This window comes from Erithacus rubecula, assembly GCF_903797595.1.
Source record: "Erithacus rubecula genome assembly, chromosome: 11".
In the NCBI taxonomy this organism is placed as follows: Eukaryota; Metazoa; Chordata; class Aves; order Passeriformes; family Muscicapidae; genus Erithacus; species Erithacus rubecula.
In genome coordinates, this window is record NC_136663.1 from 3,021,884 (window position 1) to 3,044,688 (window position 22,805).

The 22,805-nt window shown below is 43.7% G+C and overlaps 1 protein-coding gene across 2 annotated transcripts in view; it reads right to left on the reverse strand.

The window, feature by feature from the left end:
* GOLIM4 (golgi integral membrane protein 4) overlaps positions 1 to 17,702 on the reverse strand; it is a 28,806-nt gene extending 11,104 nt beyond the window's left edge. The window contains exons 1-7 of one of the 2 annotated variants that reach the window (XM_079315329.1): positions 17,153 to 17,702; positions 5,782 to 5,856; positions 4,525 to 4,574; positions 3,741 to 3,794; positions 3,138 to 3,288; positions 1,881 to 1,963; positions 1,184 to 1,267 (exon numbers count right to left, since the gene is read on the reverse strand). In XM_079315329.1, the coding sequence (XP_079171455.1) occupies positions 1,184 to 1,267; positions 1,881 to 1,963; positions 3,138 to 3,288; positions 3,741 to 3,794; positions 4,525 to 4,574; positions 5,782 to 5,856; positions 17,153 to 17,339 (684 nt within the window). In that variant the 5' untranslated portion in view covers positions 17,340 to 17,702. The remainder of the gene's footprint in view (positions 1 to 1,183; positions 1,268 to 1,880; positions 1,964 to 3,137; positions 3,289 to 3,740; positions 3,795 to 4,524; positions 4,575 to 5,781; positions 5,857 to 17,152) is intronic. The other variant, XM_079315330.1, reaches the window with a different exon arrangement.
* Between the last annotated feature and the right edge of the window lie 5,103 nt (positions 17,703 to 22,805).

Here is a 22,805-nt window from a genome sequence, read left to right on the forward strand (position 1 = left end):
ACAGGACAAATGTCACACCCTGACTGCAGACAGAGAGGCTTTGTGTGACACAGGCTTGCTAATTAAAGAACTGAATCAAAGCCAGCAGTGTGGGGAGCTTCCCTTTGGGTTTGGTGAACCTTAAATCAGCCCTTCCACGTGGCCATGTGGAATTTCAGATGTTATCAGCACATACCACACAGCAAACGTGGCCAGTGGGAGAAGAGCTCAAAATTAGCTGCCAGTGTGGTTTAGTACTGCAGATTATGATTCTTCAGATATTCAGTCTATGAGGGACCTTCCTGATCTTTCCCTGTTTTTTTTAAATATCTGCACATATTGACAGGCACAACAAGCAGAACTGGGGAAAAAAAATAAAAGACTCAACACTTTTCATGCTGCTAACGATTTTGTGGACTGTGAAAATGCCTAAATTTACGAAATCAGTCAGGAATAAAAATAACTTCACACTGCCTCATTGCCTTTCCCTCTGATCTTTCACCAAAAGTCTTCCTCTGCTCCAACATCACTCCCACCTTCAGATTCCCTGTGGTCCCCACAGCTTGCACTGGCACAGCTGACTGAGCCTGCAACAGTTTGTGCTTCATGGATAGTTCACTTGAAAATGACATTTAAGAAACTTAATACTGCTGGCTCTACTAAGAACTAATTGGAGCTCCACCTGGAGTTTTCATCCCTCCATGCACATCTCCATCTCTGTTCTGCTGCTGCTGCACTGATCTGTATTGCCCAGGATCCCTGGAAGGTTCCAGGGCCAGGCTGGATGGGGCTTGGACAGCCTGGGATAGTGGAAGGGGCAGGGGGTGACACTGGATGAGCTTTTTCCAAACCACTCTGGAACTCCATGAAAACCTCACCACCTCTCTAATCACACACAAGAAGAGATGTTTAGACCAGCATCCATGTGAAGGTGAGAGTGCAGGATGCTGAGAGCAGCTCCATCAGAGAGGACAGAGACAGGAGGGCACTGACAGCTCCCAGGGAAGCAGAACCTTCTCCCAGCACATGCACTGCTGGGCTGGCCCACAGCTGCTCTGAGCCCTGGCAGCTGCTGAGCCCCTCTGTGCCATGCACTTCTGGCACCCCCAAAGGCACATGCAGCCCCTGCAGCCAGCCAGGCCAGCAGAGAGTTGGGAGACAGATTTGGGAAGCTGAGACTGGCAGGAGCTGCCTTCCTTCTGACCTGAGCAGCAGCTAGTGCACTCTTGTGGTCTTCCAATGTCACCACAAGCTCGTTGTGCTGGGACAGTAAGTTCTTATGCTGTTGCTACACAAAAAGAAGAACACCACAAGTTTCACATAAAGTTCATTCTAAAGATCAGTTAGGGAGGCAGGGGGGGGTTTGAACTAGGAAGATAATTCAATTTATTTTGAAAAGGAAATCCTTAGCTGGAATGACAGCACTTATTTATTTCACGTGGAATGCATATTAAAAAGGCAGAGGAAGCAAGCACACCAGGGAAGGCAATTTGGAGGCCAGGATTTGTGTAACTAAAATAAAATTAAAAGTAGGGGCAGATGCTGATGAACATTAAAAAAAACCAAAAAAAAACCAGAGCTGGCAAACATTAGGCATTGAGTTTTTCCAAAACCCTATTTTTATCTTGTAAAACCAAATTCTGATTTCAATACTAAATACTTTATTTGTTTGTTTGTTTGTTTTGGGTTGTTTTCGTTGGTGTTGGTTTTTGTTTTTTTGGGTTTTTTTTAATGGGCATATAGTGCAGGTGGCCAAAGACAAATCCAATTCAGTCTATTCCTCTCCTTTTTCCCACATAACAGAAACTACAAGTCAACAGCACAACCTGCTTTGGGCTTGGGAAAACTTGGGAAAATTTCTTCCTAATGATCTTGCAAGTTCTCCTCAGAGCAAAGCCTACCTTGACATCCTGCAGCTGGGTGTGAATGTCTTGGTGAGCTTTTCTCAGCTGCCTGTTCTCCTCCCGTAAGTTATACAGGGATTCTGTTACAAAGAAATCAGAAGAAATACAGAGTTTCAACCTGGCTGGATTTATAACATCAGGCTTAGCACCAAAATTAAAACTATAACAGAATCCACACAAAATCCCACAGGAGTGTTGCAGTAAAAATTAGGTAGAATAATTGTAAGGTTTGTTTTTCTTACCCTTCTCCTCAGCCCTATTAAAAGCTTTCCATTTTCAAGCAGAAAATTGTAACATTTGGTGAAATCTTCTATCAGTGCACCCAACCTGCACCTGGAATTCTGCATCACTGCTCCTGCTGGGTGCTGCAGATGGCAAAATTCCCTATGGAAATCTGAATCCTGGAAAGGCAGAGAGGAAGGCACCCTCCTCTCCTTCCCCACATCACATCTGGTGAGGGAGAATTTTCTGTCACAGGACCCAGCTATTGCTTTGGAAGGGAAACCCAGATGGCTCCAAAAGCTTCAGGGATCAGGGACAGAGGCTTCTATTGCCACTTTTTACATGATGTTGATGAGGAGCCAAAAAACAACCTCTGCCTGCAGTGCAGACAAAGCTGCAAACAGCTCCAGAACCAACCCCTGAGTTAGGGACAGGGGCAGAAAAAGCTCTGATGGACACAGCCCCATCCTTTTGTTCTTGGAACTGTGTAATGAGGATGGGAGAGGCCTGAAACCTGCTCAGAATCTCAAACAGGAACTGGATACCAAGAGTAAAAACTGAATTCCTCATCCAAGTGTACAGGGGCGACATGCTCCAGAGGAGCTGGTACATACAGGGAAAAAGGAGATATAAAATGTAAATAAAGTCACTTCAGGAAGAGGCACAATTACATCTCTGCTAGCAGTGGCAAATATTCTTAGATTGCCTTTCAGTTACCAAAAAGAAGAGACAAACCTTTTTTTTTCAGGTTTATACCAGTCTTAGAATTAAAAATTAAAGACTGACTCAACAACCTCTGACACTCAACAGGCTTTTAAGTGGATTTTTTGCTATTTCTGTAACCCAGACAGAAACACAGAGTACATATGAACAGATTTCAGAGAGAGGCCTCAGAAAATCATCAATAAATGTAACTTGTCAGGAGACAGAAGATGCATGAACGACCTGTGAGTGAGAACAGAGAAAATGCCTCTCTCACACCAATGCCAAACACCCAATTTAATGTGGGCAGCCAGACACAGTTAAATTTACCCTTCAGCTTGGAGATCTCCTGCTCCTTTTCCTGCTGCAGCTGTAGGTATCTCTCCTTGTGATCACTGAATGTCCTGCTAAACTCCTCTCCCTGTTTCCTGTGATCTTCCTCAAGGTCAGCATGCTGCTTCTTCAGTTCTTCGTGTTGACTCTGCAAATACCAAGTTGGGACACTGGAGCAGCTCTGTATCTGCAGATCTGGCTAATATTGTCTTTGGCAATTTGTTTGATGAATAGGAAGCATTCATAACAGGAAGGTTATTATTCAAAGCATGCACATTGCAGCTCCTTCCAAGCACAAAATGATCTCTGTGATGAGCAGGGCTGTGTCACCTCACCCCAGAGCTGCACTGTCCCCTTGGGAGCTGCTGAACGTGTCTCAGAAAATCCCTACGTGCTGAACTACATCAGGGCTGATAAGTCAGCATTCCCTACAAGTAATTGCATCTGATAAGATTAAATTACCCACTGGAAAGCCTGACAAGGAAAAACTGCAGGAAACCATCTTTGGAAAGCCAGAGGCAGGCACTGTGCACAGCCTGACACCCTGCAGTGATGCCAGCCAGGCTGTGTCCCCCCAGCTCTGCTGTCCCAGTCACCCACCTTCAGCATCTGGTGCTGCACACTCAGAGCACTGTATCTGCTGTTGGAGTCTTGCTGGAAAAGAAAAGCACTGGTGTGAAACCCCCTGCCCTGAGCTCTGCACATGCAGCCCGTGGCACTCACAGCCAAGGGTGCAGCTCCCCAGGACACAAACCCACCTCTGCCCTGGCTTTGGAGCACAGCAAGCTCCCACACTCTGCACCTACTGCAGCAACAACTGATTTTAACTCCTGCTCCTCAGCTCCCAAACTGCTCCCCAGTTTCAACATGAAATAGCCATAAAATCCTAATTTACTTGCTTTATAAAGAGTTCTCTATAGGTCTCTGGGTCCTTTGCCAGATAGAGCTTTCCTTCTGGCACTTGGTATATAAAACAAAGTTTCTTGATGTTTTTATGCTTTCCAGTTCAAAGCCCATGTGTTAGAAAGCTGTCACTGTTCTCTTCCCTGGGGGCTAAGTTACAAAAAGATTTCTAACACCTTCTTATTCCCCTTTCCCCTTAAATAAAACAGCATTACATTTGAACTACCATAATATAAACAGGGGATTATTTTCTAAATTAATTTTTCTGGAGAGGTATTAGCATATCCCACTATAGTTCAAATAATTAGGAATTGGAGAGCACTTATGAATGCAGAGTAGAACTGGGATAAGTGAGAGCTCTTTCAATTAGTATTTTGCAAGATCTCTTCCTTTGAACAGTCATAATTGCAAAGTATTTCCTTTTCCTTGCAACTCAAATAGCACCAGCTATTAAAAACTTGTACTAGGAATGATGACTTACCCTTCCTTTATTTAGTGTTTCCTGTGCTTCTAGTTTATAAACAAGAAAATCTGCAACATAAAAGGGAAAGTACTGATGAAAAAAAACCACCAGGAAGATGAGAATCTGTGCTTGAATAACTTGACTGTTGGGTACAGAAATTCTCTTTAAGAGCTGAACATTCATGCAGAAACAATTTTCAAAGGATCTTAAAAAAAAAAAGGAAAAAAAATAGGAAAACAACCTATGGATAATTTGACAAAATGCACAAACTTTAAAATGCACAAACTTTAAAAAGCTTCATAAAACATTTTCACTTCAAGGTTTCATACTATAGTGAGATGTGCAGAGTTCAGGCTCAAATCTACAGACAGGTAATTAATTCTGATACATGAACCCTCTCAGCAGAGGCCCAAGAGCATCATTCAAAAGGAAAAGGGCATTTCTAAATTGTGTATTCTTGGAAACAATAAAACATTTCCTCATTTATTTCTCAACCTCTCTCTGCAGGGTTTGAAAAGGTGTCTCCCCCTCGGGCAGCAGCAGGACCATTCCACACTAGATGGCACCAGAAACCCACTGAGACCTGCAGGCTGAGAATCATTTCTTACTCCCTGTCAGCTTTGCTAAAGGAATATTTGTAATTCAGCAGCTCAGTCCTCAGTTTAAGGGAGAAGAGAGGCTCTACCCTGAAAATTGCAGTGAATTTAGAGGCTGAGGAAACTCAGAGGATTAAATGGAACTCACACAGAGGGCACACAGAGATGTAAGAAATACAATTTGTGTTTGTCTCACACACACTCCCCAAGAATTTAGTTTTAATCAGGAAAAGGTGTATAAGCATGTGCTTACCCTAAAGCACATGTAAAACTACCGATTCCAAGTTTAATTTCCAGTTGATGGAATGCAGGAAAAGATGCCATGGTTTTGGTACAAGTTTTGAATTTCTGGCATGCCTGAACAGGATTTACAAGTGCCCATACTCCACATATGTGTTGGGTTTGTTACATACATGGATACAAACATATTCTCTGTGTATATTACTTCATATTGCATTCATCTGTAAATAGTGTTAAAAAGATGATTGCTTTTAAAAAGATCCAATTAAAAAAGATTAAATAAAAAAGAACTATTAGAAAGAACAGAACAGCTCTGCCAAGTGGATCCTAATGTATTGTTTATATATTACCCATGTTCATTTAAAACTGAAGAAAAACTATTTGAAATTACTTTCTATTATAATCAAGTTAAATGTCAAAGTGAAAAATACATTTTTACCTTCTTTTGCTTTCTTATGTTCCAGCCTTTCCTTTTGCAATGACTTTTCTAATCTTGACCGGTGCTCATAGACAACTGGAAAGAGAAATTTTGTACACAATGCATTTAAAAAGTAACATACACAAACCATCCACCCCAACACACCCAGGGAATGTTGGCACAGAATTCAACAGGAAAATACAAGTGGAATGAGGTCATGGCATAAAGGGCTGTTTGTAACCCTTGTGACAGTAACTTTTTCCCTTTTTGTATCCTCTATGGATCCCAAATCCTGCTCATTTGCATTGCTAAACAAGGGATGCGATAGCCAGGTGAGGGATTTGTTTGTGGGGGCAGAGAGCTGTGGTGGAGCTCTCAGAAATGCAGGGATATTCTCCACGTTTCCACCCTCCCTTGTTTGCACAGAGACAAGGAAATAAGACAGGACAGCTCAGCTGCCAGAGGAATTCCTGGCATCACACAGAGTGTGCCAAGGAGGGAAGGGAGATGCCCAAGGGCAGGACAGCTCCAGGAGGTGCAGCAGGGCACTGCAGCCCAAGCTGAGCATGGGCAACCTGGGAGCACCCTAAATTCTTCCAAAAAACTGGGAATACACTATTCACTGCACTGTCTCCTAGCAAAAATAACTCCCAAAGACTGTCCAAGCTGCCCATGATTCCTTTGCAGACACCATCCCAAAATGGGGTTTACATTTATGACTTTGTTTGTTGTATCCAGATGTGTATCCAGCCAACCCCATTTGGCTGCCAGTAAAAGCAGGATTTCATTCAGCTGTGCTTTGGACATGGAGTTTGGGATGTGGCACATCAGTCCCTATTTACCCTTTCCTCACCTCTCATTATCTGAAACAGCCAAGTTTGCAGCAAAGATATCAATTAAAACTCATGGAATTGTACAATAACACATGTTCAAGCTCAGTTTAACCCAAGTATCTTTCACTGCCCAAGTTACACTTTGCATTCTTCTAATGACTTATTAATTTGTATTAAAACAGTGAGTGATTTTTCCACCAAAACCAGGAAAGTAATTTTCTGAGAATAAACCATTGGTGAATGCAAGCCTTCAACAAGAAGCATCAAATAAAGATTTGCATCTTAGCAGCCACAGAAAACTCCTCTTGCACCTTAAAACATGTTCTCAATTCCACCAAGGTGCATTCTGCAGCCTTATCTGCAAGTGTTTACGTTTTAGCTCTGAAGCTGGATTGCTAATCAATGCCTGGCACCTATCTCCACTTTGCTATTTATCTTCTAAAGTCAAGGGCATCAGTCAAGATGAGCCAATGTATCAACACCCTCTGGAAGAAAACAAGCAGGCAAGGAATATTGGAAAAGTCACCAGCAGGCTTGGAGAAGGGAAAACCAAAAGGCAGCAGCACACAGCAGTACAGTCATGGTTTTATTTAGGCCCTGAAGATGGTGAATGCTGAATTGTTGTGCAAAAGGAACAGTGGTTGAAGCACAGCAGCTCAGGAGAGCAATGAAAATCCATAATGGGCTTGCCCTCCCATGCAATCAGGGTGGGAAAGGGTTCTTGGCAAACACAGGAAACCACAAATGGATTTGGAGGGAACATTTTCCATTCCAGCTCTCCATCTGCAAGTGCACCTTCCACAGCTCCTCCCAGTGCTTTATGCAGTGTGGGGGCGTGGGGGGAACCCTGCACAGCAAACCCACATAGGGGGAAAGGGGCAGAGGAGGCAGGATTTGGGGGTTTAGGGACCTCTGAGAATCCCTGCTGAGCTCAGGGTATCACCCTGCCCTTGCTGGGTCTGAACACAGGCAGAGCATCCTCTCCTCCACTGCTGAGAGCCAATCCTTGAAATACTGGGACAAAGCTGGAGAAGTCCTAAAACAGCTCCTGAGTTTCTTTTTCCTCAGGAGGAAAAACCTCCTCTCTCACCTCTGCCCTTTGAGTCCAGTTTCTGGTTGGCCTACCATGTTTCTCTCTGATAAAAGTCCATAAAGTGCAATATACTGAATGTGTTGATTAAATATAATTATTAACAAAGCACAGCTCCCATGTTTTCTCACTTGCTCCTTTAGGTACTAGGCTGCTGGTCAGATTTTATAAGTACATATTGGAATTAATCTCCCATAAATCTGAATTATTTCCACCAATTTAGGAAATAGGAATTTTAGGACTAGCCCAAACGAAGGGCATGTTACTACAGCAGGAATTTCTCCTTCTTCACTGCCAGCCTGGATATAAGATGTCTGAGCAAGAATCAGAAAGAAATAAATACACTGAAAAACAGGTTTTATAGAAAAGTCCAGCCCAGTAGGGAGTGGAGCCTATATAAGAATCTGAAAAAATCCAACTGCTGGGATGCAGAAATCATTTTTCCAAGGGTAAGCTTTTAATTTTGCACTGATCTTTGCACAAATAATTGAACTTTATTTCTAAGTTGTATTTAATAGAATGGTAAAAAAAATTGGGGGAAATGCTGTCATTTAATGGCTAATAGGTACTATTCCAGAGGTGGAATTATTACAGGTGTCAGCTTAATTCTTGAAATTACCTAGAGAATTACCTTTGTTCATTCGTGCTACCTACACAGAACAAAGAGCCACAAACTCACAGAGCCCAGAAACTCAACTGGTCACCTCAGAGATCAATAAAAGACCTTTCACCTTCAACAAGGAAACACTGAAATTCCTGGAACTCACACCAATCAAATCAAGTCCTCAAGATTTTCCCCACAAAGACAAGGAAGTGAGGGAGAAGGGAGGTGTGGAATGCCCAGTGTGCTCCCAGATTGCACCATTTCCACCAGTGCTGAACGTTAATTACAACACAGGAGTCAGGGAAGTGATGAAATGGAGATTATTTAACACTCAAGGCTCCTTCTCTTATCTTTGCTCTGCCTCTCTAAGCAATAAAGCTATTACTAAGCAAAATTAGCCACTATTGTACATTTAAAAGAAAGCATTTCCTAGTTTATTTTACATTATCAGCAATTTTGTGCCCATGTTACTTTAACCATTTGGTCTGTCAGATGGATGATCCAGTGCCCCAGCTCCCTGGAAAATTAAGATTACACAGGGATTTAAATATACATTATACAAGAAATTTTACTGATTTCAACATGACTGCTTGTTACACAACTTCTCTGAGCTTACAATAATACCTTTCACTTAAAACCAGCAGATTTCAGTAGTCTTGGCAACACTCAGTGTTGTTTTCCCTCACACTGTGGCAGAGTTGAACTGAACCAGCAGCACGGGGTAAACCACACTGGCACCTCTCTAGTGACACTGTGAAGGTCTGCAGAACATGAACTTGCTATAAAAATAGTTAATTCACCATTCTTGTCCTTGTAAATAGAACCATTTAAAATGTGAACCCATGGCAAGAGCTTTCCTGCTGAGTGTAAAGCATTTCCCTGAGTACAAGAGGAATCCCTTCAATATGGGGTGTAGGATAAATTCTCTAATCCAATGACAATAATTAAAATTTTGACCTCAGATGACACTTCATGACTCCTCTGACACATTTCATGCTGGGAGGAGATATTACTAATAAAACAAGACCTGCTCCCCAAGCTACCAGCCCTGTATTTAAATCAGTGAAACTGCTTTCAAACAAGATCCACTGATTTCACTACTGATAATCTTATCAGAAACAGATTATCAAACTGCAGGAGCAGGATTCCCCACCATGGCACAAACCATGCTGGCCTCAGCATCAGTGTGAGCTCCACCTATTTCAGACACTCAGTGGAGAGTTTAACAAAAAATGGATATTCAACACTGCAAATAACTTGGAAAAAATGGAAGTATTCCCACAATAAAGACTAGGAAATCTCAGTTTTAGGTACAGAGCAAGAAAACAACATTACAAAAAACCATCTATTTATCATAGAATGGTTTGGTTTGGAAGGGTCCTTAAAGCTCAGCTTGTTCCACCCCCCCTGCCATGGGCAGGGACACCTTCCATTCCACTAGACCAGGCTGCTCCAAGCCACAGTATTTACAAATTAAATATATTGAACAAAATATCACAGTCATTTAATAATTAATGTCCTTGAAGTTTTCTGGTTTGAATTTCCACAAAAAGGGTAAAAATAGAAGCCAAGGTAATGTGAAACTGATTGTGTGTGAGGCTTCATTGTGGAAGATGCAGGCAGGGATGGATTGTTCTCATTCTGCCTCTGCAAACCACAGCTGGCACTGTGGGGACTATGAGAATTACTCTTACTTCCAAACAAACTCCTACACTTTGCAATTTACTCACATGATCAAGTAATGGTTTTGTCTAATTACAACCAGCCATGTCAAATTCCTCTTAAAAAAACCACACCATGCATTAGCAGTTGTACTTAAAAATGACCCCTACTTTGACTGAATTCCCTAATAATTTATTTTGCTCAGAGTAGTAATAATTTGAAAAGTTTGTATTTAATATCTGGAACTTTACATTCAGGGGATTTTTTTAAAGAGAAAATACAACGTGCTTTTAGAGATCCAAAAATCAGCTATGAATTAAAATAAACCTGTTCCTCTGACTTACTCAGTATTCCAGGAAGAAGTTCCAACTAAAAAGTTCCAGTAAGCAGTTCTAGTTTTGCCTTCACTGCAGGTCTGAAAAATGGGAAATGCTGGAAAATTTGGCACATTAATGCACTTTACCACAGAAACACACACTTGCATTTCTAAGAGATCATTTTGGCCTCTATTCAATTGTAAGGATGACAAGAAAATTAATTTCTAAACTGGAGAAAACAGCTACATTTAATAGAATCCTTTCACTGCACCCAGCCTCACATTCTGCCTTTTCTTAGAAGTCAATAACACCTCTAGGAAACAACAGATTTAAGATAAGTTGGGACAGAAGGAAGGATTTATCATGTTCCAAGAGTAAACTGTAATAGCTGCTGCTAAAAATAAGTTGGAGAAGGGGTATTAAATGTGATTAAATATTTAATCCCTCACAGATAGGCTTCAAACCTGACTTTTATCAGGAAGGAGATCATGTTTTCCAGAAATTCTTTCCAATGTATTCCACAAAAGGTTTCTTCCAACCCTTGGTATCATGGGTGGGAGCAGCATCCCACCTTGCATTGCTGTTTTCTATATCCCAGTGGATGATAAAAGATTTTTTGCTTTTTTAGAGTGATGTTAAATGCAAATAGTGCAAACAAAACCTGTGTAGTGATTTTAAGACTAAAATTAGCAGAAAAAACACATAAACATTGATAAAAGCTGCAGAGACAAGAGTTTTCTTCTCCCCTCTGAATCCCTGGGTCTGCTCAACCCTCAGCTCCAGGAAAGAAGGGCCTGTTCTTTCTCTCAAAGGTTTTTACACTTTTTTTTCAATTTTATGAAGGTCTAATGATTGTATCTACATGATGTCAGGATGTACATAAATATCTATATTCAGAAATATAGTAAAGAAATACAGCTTGAAGAAAAAAGCCCAACCTATAGATGCACAAACTGCATACTGAAATCAAGAGTTTGTGATTCATTTTTTTGACTGAAAATGGCTTTGTTGAGTGTGGTGGTGTGGACAGGAGCAGGCTCCTTACTCTGCCCTCTAGGAGCTCAGGCAGGCCATACTTCCCTCATCATCTGTGTAATTAAGCCCAGGAAATGACTGCCAAACTCTGGGACCTGAGTCACCTCAGGAAAATAAAGCAGCAGGCTAATAATTTCAGATACCTCAGGGGAGGGGGGAAATGTAGAGGACAAAGTAGAGCAATTGCAGTTTATTTTATTGATTAATTAAAAATACACAGTAGAGAATTTAAGATGTTTGGGTTGTGCTACATGGCCACAGGAAGATCAGAAGTGCATCCAGCTCACAAGACCCTTCCTTAAACAGCTTGAATTCCTCAAGTGTTCACCTCAGGCTCTGACATGACTAGAAATTCACGCCCCTGAATCCTGAAAATCCCAAGAAAAACCACCCAACAAAGGATTCAGCTTTAATTACTTGCTCTCTAGAGCACATTTTTTTCCAGTAATCTGATTTATTTAGCTTTCATTACCATCAAACCTCAAAGCAGCACCTGACTTTCAGCAGGGCAGATTAAATGACTTTTTCCCTGCAAGGATCCCATTCCAAAAAGAGCAAAGTGAACTCTGTTAGCCACAAATTGCTGGCAATATCCTCAGCAGCACATCAGAGATGCTGTAATGGGCACTCAAATCTCTGAGAGGGTGGAAGCTTTACTCATAAGTTACCCCACCCAAACTCACAGGCTGACAAGCAAACAGCCAGCCCAGTGAGACAATGTGCCTGGAATGTCATTTTTAAGGCTCAGGAATTCAGTGAGGAAGGAAGATGTTCCAGCACCTTTTTTGTACTTAAGTTATGAGTAAAAGCAGGATAATTCCAAATAACACAAAATCTTGAGGCTGAGCTGGAAAACAGAATGTACATATCTAGTTTATATATACTTACATGTACATGCAAATGCTTATGTATGTATATAAATATACATTACACCATATATATATCTTCAATACTAAAATTCTGCACAGTTTCAAGCATTTCATGGGGTTTAAGTATGCAGAACATTAAATACCCATTGAAAATGTGAATGGAGGTACAACAGTCAGCTGCTCAGAGGAGGTTACAAACCAAAATTTTGCATTTCAGGAAGCCAGGTAGCAGAATTTGTGATGCTACATTTGCAATTTCAAGAGGAGCACACACAGAACCAACCTCTCCTCTCACAGTGCTACCATGGATTTCTCAGGCAGCAACAAAACACTATCAAAGTTATGTTATGTGCAACCTGAAAGTCACAGGAATGACAGGAATTCAGGACTCTGTTATTAGGAAGAACAACCAAACCCACAGGAGCTGCAGCAGATGCAGCTCTACTTGTCTGAGGCACGTGAAATAGAAACCATTAAAAGTAGTGCTGCTTCTTCCCAGCTCTGCCAACTCAAGGTACTGTAAAAATAGAGTTGTAATAGCAAAGTACACCCAGAACTGTGTGATGTCAGAGCAGCTTTGGCATCTGTGCAGTTTGCATGCAGATATGATAAATATTAACCACTGAAGTGACACAGAGCTGTGTTCTAGATCAGTGCATTGTGCAATTCCACACATAAAGCCACCATAGATCTGACCAACCCCCAGCAGGTCACCCCCTCAGTGAGCCTTGATTTAAGACAAATGGCACACCAGGCACAGAGGAATCTTCATTTGCTTTGCAGCTGGTGATTCCCAGCACTGGATCAGAAAGCTTTGAGGAAATCCACACCTTGCCCACACTAGGGAAAACTCTCAAGTCCAGAGTCCCTGCTGAGCTGGCTGCCAAGATCACAGGACAGTTTCAGGCTGCACAGAGATTGCACAAAGCCAACAGACACGTTAAGACTCTCACAGGAAAAGCAGAAAAGATCAGGTAGTAAGAGGCACTAACTGTAGGCTGCTATTAGGATTAGGGATTAAAACAGATTAAACAGATTTATATAGTACACAGGGGTTACTTAACACCCAGAGGATGAGAAGACAGAAGCTGCAAGGGCTAAGATGTCTGTAGACACTTTCAATCCTGCAGCAGTCTCAGGTACCTGCTCACCTGCAGCTCTCAGTGTGGTTCTGTTCTAGCAACTGAAGCCTGTTCCTCTATGGCCAACAGCTCAAGACTTAGTTTGACAGTTTCAAAGGAGGCAAAGAGCATCAAGTTTTGCTTTTATCACTTAAAGAAATACTAAGTAAGATTATCTCCATGTTTCAAATGTATATAGTGCTCAAAGAATGAGGCTTGAAAATAATCAGCTTACTGGGGAGATCAGCTTCTCTATGAAAGACCTTACAGATAACAATGACTTTAGGTTTTCTCAGCAGTCAAAAAATTTTGTGTCATCTCTAAATTTTGCCCCTGGTATTCCCTTTGTGGATTACAAAAGCAGCTCTACTTTCTCCGTGCCCAGCAGAACTTTGTTAGAGAAAAATGCCAAAGTTTGATATTCTTCTACAAAATCCTCTGCAACCTGATCCTCTGAAGGGGGTGAGTTTAAGATCCCAGCCTTTCTAACCCAGTTATTGTGTTTCCCAGGTCTGCCATCCTTCCCTTTGTACCCTGGGCTTATTCCAAGGGGCACAAACACTTCTCAGCAGAGTAGCTGAAGGTGTCAACACCAGGGAGAGCAGAGCCTCCCAAAAGCACAGCCATGTGCAGCTCTCCTCAGACCAGGTGTGTGTGTTAAATGATTCTGAGACTCTTCCTGCACCTTTCCCCAGTGATCTGTGATTCTGCCTTGGTATTTGCCCATGTACTCCCAGGAGATTGGGCCTCCTTCATGTGTTGCTGTGCTTGAGTCAAACAAGGCAATGAAAAAGATAAAAATCTAAGACAGCTGGCTTTTCATGGAAAAAGAGAAAGAACAGCTCATTCAGGCATGAAGAACTGGCAAGTACCAAAAAGAAGGTGGTTATTACCTATATGGATGAAAAAACCCTCATAAAAACATAAAAAATAATAGAGGGGACAGCAGGAAGTGAAGGGAGCTGCACTCTGAGCTACAGCTGAGGATCTTGATTCAGATTTTGGGCAGACCAAAGGGATGCAGGTCCTAAACTGCCACTGTGTCCATAAACTCAGGAGAGTCCATAAACCTCAGGCATTTTACAAATGGACTCAATTTGCACTTCCAAGCCCCTCTGTGTGCAATCAGGAAAGCCTTTGTGGGCTCCAGCAGTCACAACAAAACAAAAAAAAAAAAGTTACACAACAGGTGATCACTGTCCTCCAAGAGATTGACTCCAGTCAGACTTCCAGGGGCACAGCCAGCCTGTCACACTACAGCCTCAGCATTCCCAAAAACACCACCTTTAGAAGTTGCCTTTTATTCTTGTAGCTTACATTTAAGCCTATAAAAGCCTCCTGATGACCTGGTTGTTCAGGAAATAGAAGTCCAAGATATCCTTTTCTGCTCAGCTTTTTCAATCATCCAGGAGAGCTGTGAACACCAAGAAATCAATCCCTGTTGCTGCAGCACCCTCCATTTTTTTAACTTTGCCCTTTAACTGGTTTCTTTTTAAAAAGATTTCAGAGTGCTTCCATCATATTTCAGGCCCCCAAGTTATCTCTAACCCAAGATCTATAGAGAAACTGGTTATGCTGCATAGAAAAGATAAGTTGCATTACTTCACCAGCACATACTTTAATTTTATTGTTCTCATACAGCAATAAGCTCCATTAATAATCTTTGGACAGCCAAGAGATGTAGCTCAGATATTCATAAAGGGCTTTGCTGCTTTTATTTTTGACAACAGGAACACTGTTGATTTAAAATCCAGGTCATTTAAAATCAAAAGTTCAAAGTGCAGTCAGATACTGCACCTGCAAACTGGATTTGCTGTCAGTGTTTCATGTTGTTTCCAAGTGTCTGCTTAAAGAAAATTCCTTCCTGTTTTTCCATAACAAAGAGTTAAACAGGACAGGTTCAGGAATGGGTTTGCTGGTGGATATCACAGCTTGTGTCTCTCCAGGTGAGCTGGGTGTAGGCACAGGCACTGAATTCCCTGTGTTCTCCTTACTAACAAACTTCTACTGCAAAAATCTGGGTGATTGTGCAGGGGAGGCCATTGCAGAAAGACAGGAAAGAAAAGTTTATTTCCCAGATCCTTAGGAATATAACTTCCCTTTTCTTTGGTGGGACATTAGGCAGCTAGGGGCTGCTGCTGCATTTAGTATTTCTCTAGGCTCTCATTCTCTCTTAGGTGTAACAGCTACTTCCAGAACACAGGAAAATTTAAAGAACCATTTTTATTGGTATATTTTATTTTTCCTTCTATACTGTGACTTAATTGCCAGTGATTATTTTTTTAAACAGGGTTTACTGCTACTGTATTTGGCATAGAAGAATTCTCCTGCTTAATGGGCTTGATACACTGGCATGGATCCCAGAACCATGTGAGCTTATTGCATGGATCATCAAATCTATTAATGTTATCAGATCCTAGTCCTTATTTCACATGTCCCATTGATACACTCAAACAAGCAAGAGAATTACAGAAAATGCAGTTCCCACAATTGCTTGCTGCTTCCATGAACAAGCTTGGACAGATGATGGCTACTCAAAATCGTGTTTCAAGTTCAAACCAACAGTCCAGACTTCACATACCTGATGCAGAGAATCTCTCCTCTGTGTCAGGATAAAGTTTGTTGCACGCTCCTCTTTGGCAAACCAGGAGCAGCAGAAAAAGCCAATTTGTCAAATCTGAGCCTGAGAACAAGATGTTGCTGTGTCCTCTGTTGGCAGATGCACAGCCTAGCTAGAGTAGCCCTTTAGCCATCTGCCACACACCCCCTTCCCAGCCAAACACTTACACCTTTTCTGTGATCAAAATGAAGGTTTCTGGCAAAGAGCTCCCTGGTATTACCTGGAAATGGAGTGAAATTGAAATACTAAGGAAGGATGGTGTCAGCTGGTGTCTAAACAGGATGAAGGAACAAAGCACTGTAAGAATCTAACAGCATAAACCCAATGCTGTGCTCTCTGCACTGTGTGCTGCCAGGCATGCTTTGATGGATGCTTGCACAGGGAAAAGGACGGCTGGGGATCACCCTGAAGTTTAGTGCTGCTACAGCAGATTCCTCTGATTCTTCTTTCATGCTATTTTGAGAAAGAAAACTTGACTTGGCTCTGGGCTTTGTCTGTGCTGACCTGATAACCTCGCATTTGACAATTAGAGAGGTGCTGAGGTCTTTCACTTCTCAGACCACTGATGTTTCAGGTACATCCCTGCTGCTTTGCTTCTGATTTTCTTGGCATGCAGATGTCAGACATGGACAACTTTTCATCTTCAACTACAGGACACTCACATTTGCTGCATCCTTAAATCACGATACACACGGATCTGTATTTATGTGGCACCTTTAAGCCAAAAAATTAAAAGTTATTCCAAAAGTAATAGAACAGCTTTAGTCAAGCAACTTCCTTGAACTTTACTTTCAAATCACCCTTTAAAACCACTTTATTCTCCTCCATTCTGGAGCTATTTAAAGTTTATGCTGCCCAGGAGCTCCAGATGGATGCCCCACATAAAACCCTGCAAGACAACAGAGAAGCCCACAGAAATCCCAGACTGGACACGGTCTGCAGTGCACGCCTGCCTTTCCCATTTATGCCAGGAACTGCCAAGTGATGTGCAGTCCTTTGGGAATAAGAGTCACTACACGATGCGAGGGCACAAGAGCTCTCTAGGAATCCAGGACAAAACCTCGCCCTGACCTCGGCGGGGCTGGGATCCCAGCGCGGAGACCCCAAAACCCCGCAGGCTGCAGAAGAAGAAGGGGAAAAAGGAGCAAAACTTTGAGAGAGGCTGGACAGCCGGAGGAGGAGGAGGAGGGTGTTCTGCAAGCCTTGGGGAAGGGCAGCAGAGGCTCCTGCCCAGGGAGTACCTTGTAACTGAGCCGAGAGCGACTCCTGATGCTGCTGGTACTTGAGCGCCGTGGCCTCAGCCTTCCTCAGCTGGCCCTGCAGCTCGTAGTAGAGCATCGCCCCGTACAGGAACCCGAACACCACGGTCAGCAGCAGCAGCGTCTGGAAAACCCGCTTCTGTTTCCGGGAGCACATCCCGTTGCCCATGTCCCCGGCGGGGTCCCGAGGGCCCCCGCCCGTCACGGCTCAGCAGCGGGCTGGAGGCGGCGGCATCGGAGGCCCCGGGAGGAGCAGGAGGAGAGCAGCAGGAGGAGGAGGAGAAGGAGGAAGGGAAGGAGGAGCGGCGGAGGCGGGGCCGGCCCAGCGTTTCAGCCCCTGGGCACGGCCGCGGCGCCCGGGGCGGCCTCAGCGGGGCGGGCAGCAGCGGGGCTCATGCCGGGGATGCTCCGTGTCCCTGCGGCCGGGGGAAGCTGCGGGCCGGGGCTGCGGGGGAACAAAGGCAGATCCCGGCCCCGCACTGACGCGTCCCCGCTCGGCCGCGGCTCCCCCGCCGCGGGATCCCCGAAGGAAGTCCCGCTCCGGGCGCGGCCTCATTGGGTCGGGCCGCGGGGCTCTGCCCTCCCTCCGGAGCGCATTGGGTGCCTGCCGCGTCCGTCCGCAGCGGGCAGCGCTTCCCGCCCGCCCCTCAGCCTCCAGCTTCGGCCCCGCATCTCCTGAGCCCCGCATCCCCTCAGCCCCGCATCCCCTCAGCTCCGCATCCCCTCAGCCCCGCATCCCCTCAGCCCCGCATCCCCTGAGCTCCGCATCCCCTCAGCCCCGCATCCCCTCAGCCCCGCATCCCCTCAGCCCCGCATCCCCTCAGCTCCGCATCCCCTCAGCCCCGCATCCCCTGAGCCCCGCATCCCCTGAGCCCCGCATCCCCTCAGCCCCGCATTCCCTGAGCTCCGCATCCCCTGAGCTCCGCATCCCCTGAGCTCCGCATCCCCTCAGCCCCGCATCCCCTCAGCCCCGCATTCCCTGAGCCCCGCATCCCCTCAGCCCCGCATCCCCTCAGCCCCGCATTCCCTGAGCTCCGCATCCCCTCAGCTCCGCATCCCCTCAGCTCCGCATCCCCTCAGCCCCGCATCCCTTGAGCCCCGCATCCCCTCAGCCCCGCATTCCCTGAGCTCCGCATCCCCTCAGCCCCGCATCCCCTGAGCTCCGCATCCCCTCAGCCCCGCATCCCCTGAGCTCCGCATCCCCTGAGCTCCGCATCCCCTCAGCCCCGCATCCCCTCAGCCCCGCATTCCCTGAGCTCCGCATCCCCTGAGCTCCGCATCCCCTCAGCCCTTGAGCCCTCCAGCCTCGCATCCCCTCAGCCCCGCATCTCGTCATCCCCTCATTTCCTGAGCTCCGCATCCCCTCAGCCCTTGAGCCCTCCAGCCTCGCATCCCCTCAGCCCCGCATCTCGTCATCCCCTCATTTCCTGATCCCCGCATCCCCTCAGCCTCTCTTATCCCCCTCATCTCCTCGGGGCCGAACGGTGATGAACGGGAGCTGTGACACCGGCGGTGACACCGAGGCGGCACCGCCGGGACCGTCTGGGCTCAGCGCACCGGGAGGGCAAAGCCCCGAAGAGCCGCTTTGAGCGGTGCTCATGGAATCTCAGCATGGTTTGGGTTGGAAGGGACCCTAAAAGTGCCCCCGTGCCATGGCAGGGTCACCTCGCACTGTCCCAGCTGCTCCAACCCCAGTGTCCAGCCTGGCCTTGGGCACTGCCAGGGATCCAGGGGCAGCCACAGCCCCTCGGGGAATTCCAGCTCCCCACCCTCACAAGGGGAATTCCTTCCCAATATCCCATCTAAACCTACTCATCATTAATCTATTTGTTGGCTGCACTTTGTTTTGGGTCTTGATTGTCACATCCTTCACTGTCTTTGTCCTTTTCTTCCCCTTGCCCAACCCAGGGTGCTGGTGCATCTCAGTTCAACTCCCAAAATTGTGCCAGCATAATTCAGTGCTCCCCAATCTCTCTGTGGTGCCAAAAAATGTGAGACAGGTCACGTATACTTCACCAGCATAAATTCAGATTTAGCCTAAATACAGCTCCCTCTCCTTGTGTATTTTATTACAGAGCAAACAAAACCCAACCAACTCTCAAGCTAAACTTAGAAGAATAAGCAAAGAAATCAAATTCATATGCCCAAGTTATTTTTTTTTTCCTAAATACATTTAAGTCATAAATCTGTGTTTTGCATAGGCATTATTCTGGCCTTAATAGAAAAACAACATCAAAGAAGCTTCAGAAATTCTTATTCAAATACTCTGCATATTCTGGTAATTAATAGCAGTCAGTTCCTCAAGCTAATATGATTTCTACGTGTATTTCAAATCTCTGTTTGATATATTTTCATTTAATGGAATCCCTTGCTCTCAGTTTGAGGACCACAGTGTTTGAAATTATGAGTTAGACACCCCGGAAGGAACTGTAATTGCTTTGAAACAGTGATGATTTTAAAAAAAGAAAAAAAAATCACAACCTTTTCCCTTGTCTTTAGGAATCTTCCTGGGCTTCCTGGCATTAAAAAGATTTAAAATCTTTTGTTCCAATCATGAGTGTTTTAAGTTGAGGTATTTTCATCCTGGTTTAGAGCATCCATTTCTTTCACAAAACTATTTCCAGGAAGTTTCTTAATCACCCAATCTCCAGCTCGCCTCCCTCTACCAAACTCCTTTACAGCTGCCCTGTGCTTTTTCCATTTCCAGGCTCTACAGGCTGAGCTCTGCTGAGTAAAATGAGATAATTCTTTATTTTTGGTCTGAGAGTTTCACATCACTGGGAATGATTTTTACTTCAGTATTACAGCTCTTCAAATTATTTAATTTTTTTTTTTGTTTCCACTTGTTGCTTACATCACCACGCATAAAACCAGTCTGTGTCTTTAGCTTTGATTTTTTTTTTTTTTTTTTTGCACTGGAGAACAATTGGCTGACATTTTAAAATGATTAAAATGATAAAATGTAAATTTGAAAGGACACTGAACCCACAGTGTTATTTAATATCTATTCCAAATACATTTAATTGATTTTGGTGTAAATATACTTTAACTGCTAGTAAAAATTGGCAATATCATTAACAAATACTAGGAGAAAAAAAAGCAAATGATTGTCTCATTTTGTTTAATCAAATATTACTTATATTCAGTAGCTGCTAGTGATAGATCTCTTCAGCTCGTGTAAATTGTGATTCTCCATGAACAAACCAATTAAAGTTGAAACGAGGAATTTATTGGGAGCAAGGGACTATTATACGAAGCTATTAGGCAAATTTGAATTGGAAGTCCCAAAATAGAAAGGTTTGAACCTAAAAGAGGCTGTAATATATTAAAAAGCATTAAATTAGTTGCTGGGGGAGAAATGTAACTTGGCCTAATCTCTGGATACGTTGCTGATTAATCAGGAGAGATGAGGATGAGTGGTTTCCCAGCCGAGGGGAGCTGGGACGCTGCAGAGGGAATTGGTGGCAGGAATTGGCACAGAGCCATTTGTCACCTCTGGTTCCATTTCCTGGGCAAGGGAGGTTTGTGCAACCCAACTGCCCGTGGGTTTGTGCTGCTCATGGCCAGAGCATTGGCCAACCCCATCTGATGTGACCAAGAAACCTTGAGCAAAATGAAGTTCCTCTAAGTTTTGAGAAATGTGTAAATTACAACCCTGCAAGTTCCTCTCCGTGTACTCAGACTTGGATAACTCAGAACTGATCAGGGCAGAGATGTCAGAAAAATTCTCATCTGGGAACTGCACCCCTCTGGAATTCGGACACCACAGAACTACATTTTTTGGTTTGCTTGTTTCCTTTGTTTATTTTCCTTCTCCTAAGATAATTTTCCTGTATTTTTTGTCATTTAGTTTTACTAAATTCAATGCCACAATTATTATATCTCTGATAAAAATGATCACTGAACAGTTTTGAGTTCTTCCAGAATGGTGTAATGAGCAAAGCAGCCGAACAGATCAGGCAGCAAGCCTTTTATTTATTTTTATTTTATTTTAATCTTTAATCAGGGATCCCAAGCTATGGAAATGGATGGTGAAAGTTGTCCCACACAAGTCACAGCCCATTCCTTTGGCTGCCAGAAGTTAAGGAATGTCCTGGCAAGGTATCTGTTATTACCTCTCCAGCTCCAAAATACATTCCAGCTGCAGATGTTGAACCTTTTTGTCCAGTGGCTAAAGCCTATTAAGACATACAAAGATTATTTTAACATGCAGTGTCTTTTATTAGTGATCAGGAATAAAAAGGTTGGACTTGAAGAGGTGAATGCTCCTGGGAAATTTGAATTTACCCCTACTTGAGGTCATAATTTTTGTGACATTGGGGGAAGTCAAGACTTTTATAGCTGAGCTATGTCTGAGTGATGAGTTGAACTTTGCTGATGTCCAGAGTGGAGGTGAGAACAGGAGGGCTGTCTTTTAATCTAGAAAGTTCTGTGCTATTTAGTATTCTGGAGGGAAAAAATAATCAAGCATTAGGCATCCCAGACTAGATACTCCAAATTATCAGAGCTTTGACATTTATGTTCTGGTGGCCCCAGTTCTGGATGTGGAATAGGAGATGATTATTGACTTTTACTTCATGGATGCTCATAAAGACACCTTTTTTGTAAATCCTTCAGCTTCAGGGTAAGAATGGGGATGAAACACTGGTGAGAAAATTTTGTGGAGTAATTTAAACAATTTATTGTTTAACAATTTTAAACATTAAAAATGAGATGAGAAATGTGGTTCCTGGTGGAGATAGCTGAGGAGGCTACACTGTGACTTTGTTTCTGGTTCTTCCTGACTTAAAACAGCCTTGTCATTTTACTGGCTCAAAACCATTATCCTTAGTAAATAATTCATGCAGGTGAGCGGATGCATTCTAATGTACAGCAGCACTTGGATGTAGTGGAGCTGTATTTGTCACAAATTCACTTTACACATGCAGGATGCAGTTGGAATGGCCATAGGTGACTTTGTGCCATTGCCATGGAGTCACCACAGTTGAACTCAGTGTATCCTGTGCTGGAGCCTGTCAAGGCAGAATAGCTTTTAAGAAACACTGAAATTTGATCAGCCTTTTGCTGCAATCCCCAGAGGAAAAAAAAAAAAACCAAAAAAAACCCCTCCTCATGCCATTACATGCTCCATTGTTCTTAACATGACAGCTTCCATAAAAACACTAGTAACACCTAAAATAAAGAGTAGGATTCCATATCTTTTAAACAGTGAATTTACTTTAAACAGTGGTCAGATGATCCACCTGATGAGAAATTCACAACTGGAAACCCCTGAGGAAAAACCCCTGACTGCTGGGGGAGCACCACGCAGGTGTGAGGACACAGGATCCTGGTGGGTTCTCTGTGCCTGGAGTTTTGGGAATTCTCTGTCCTATCTGCCAGGCAAGGAGGATTCCCCACATTGCTGTTTCAAAAGACAGCCCTTGCATTCCACTTTTTATGAGTTGGAGGAAATTGTTGAGCTTGGGAAGGCTGACTGCAGACATTGTTTCTTTCTCATACATAGGATAATCTCCAGTGATTACTTTTTCCTGGTGCATTTCCTGTTGGGCTGTCCAGACTGGAAGCTGTGGCAGATGCAAGAATAAATAGGTCAGTGAATTTTGAATTATTCCATTCCCTGTTTTTTTACAGT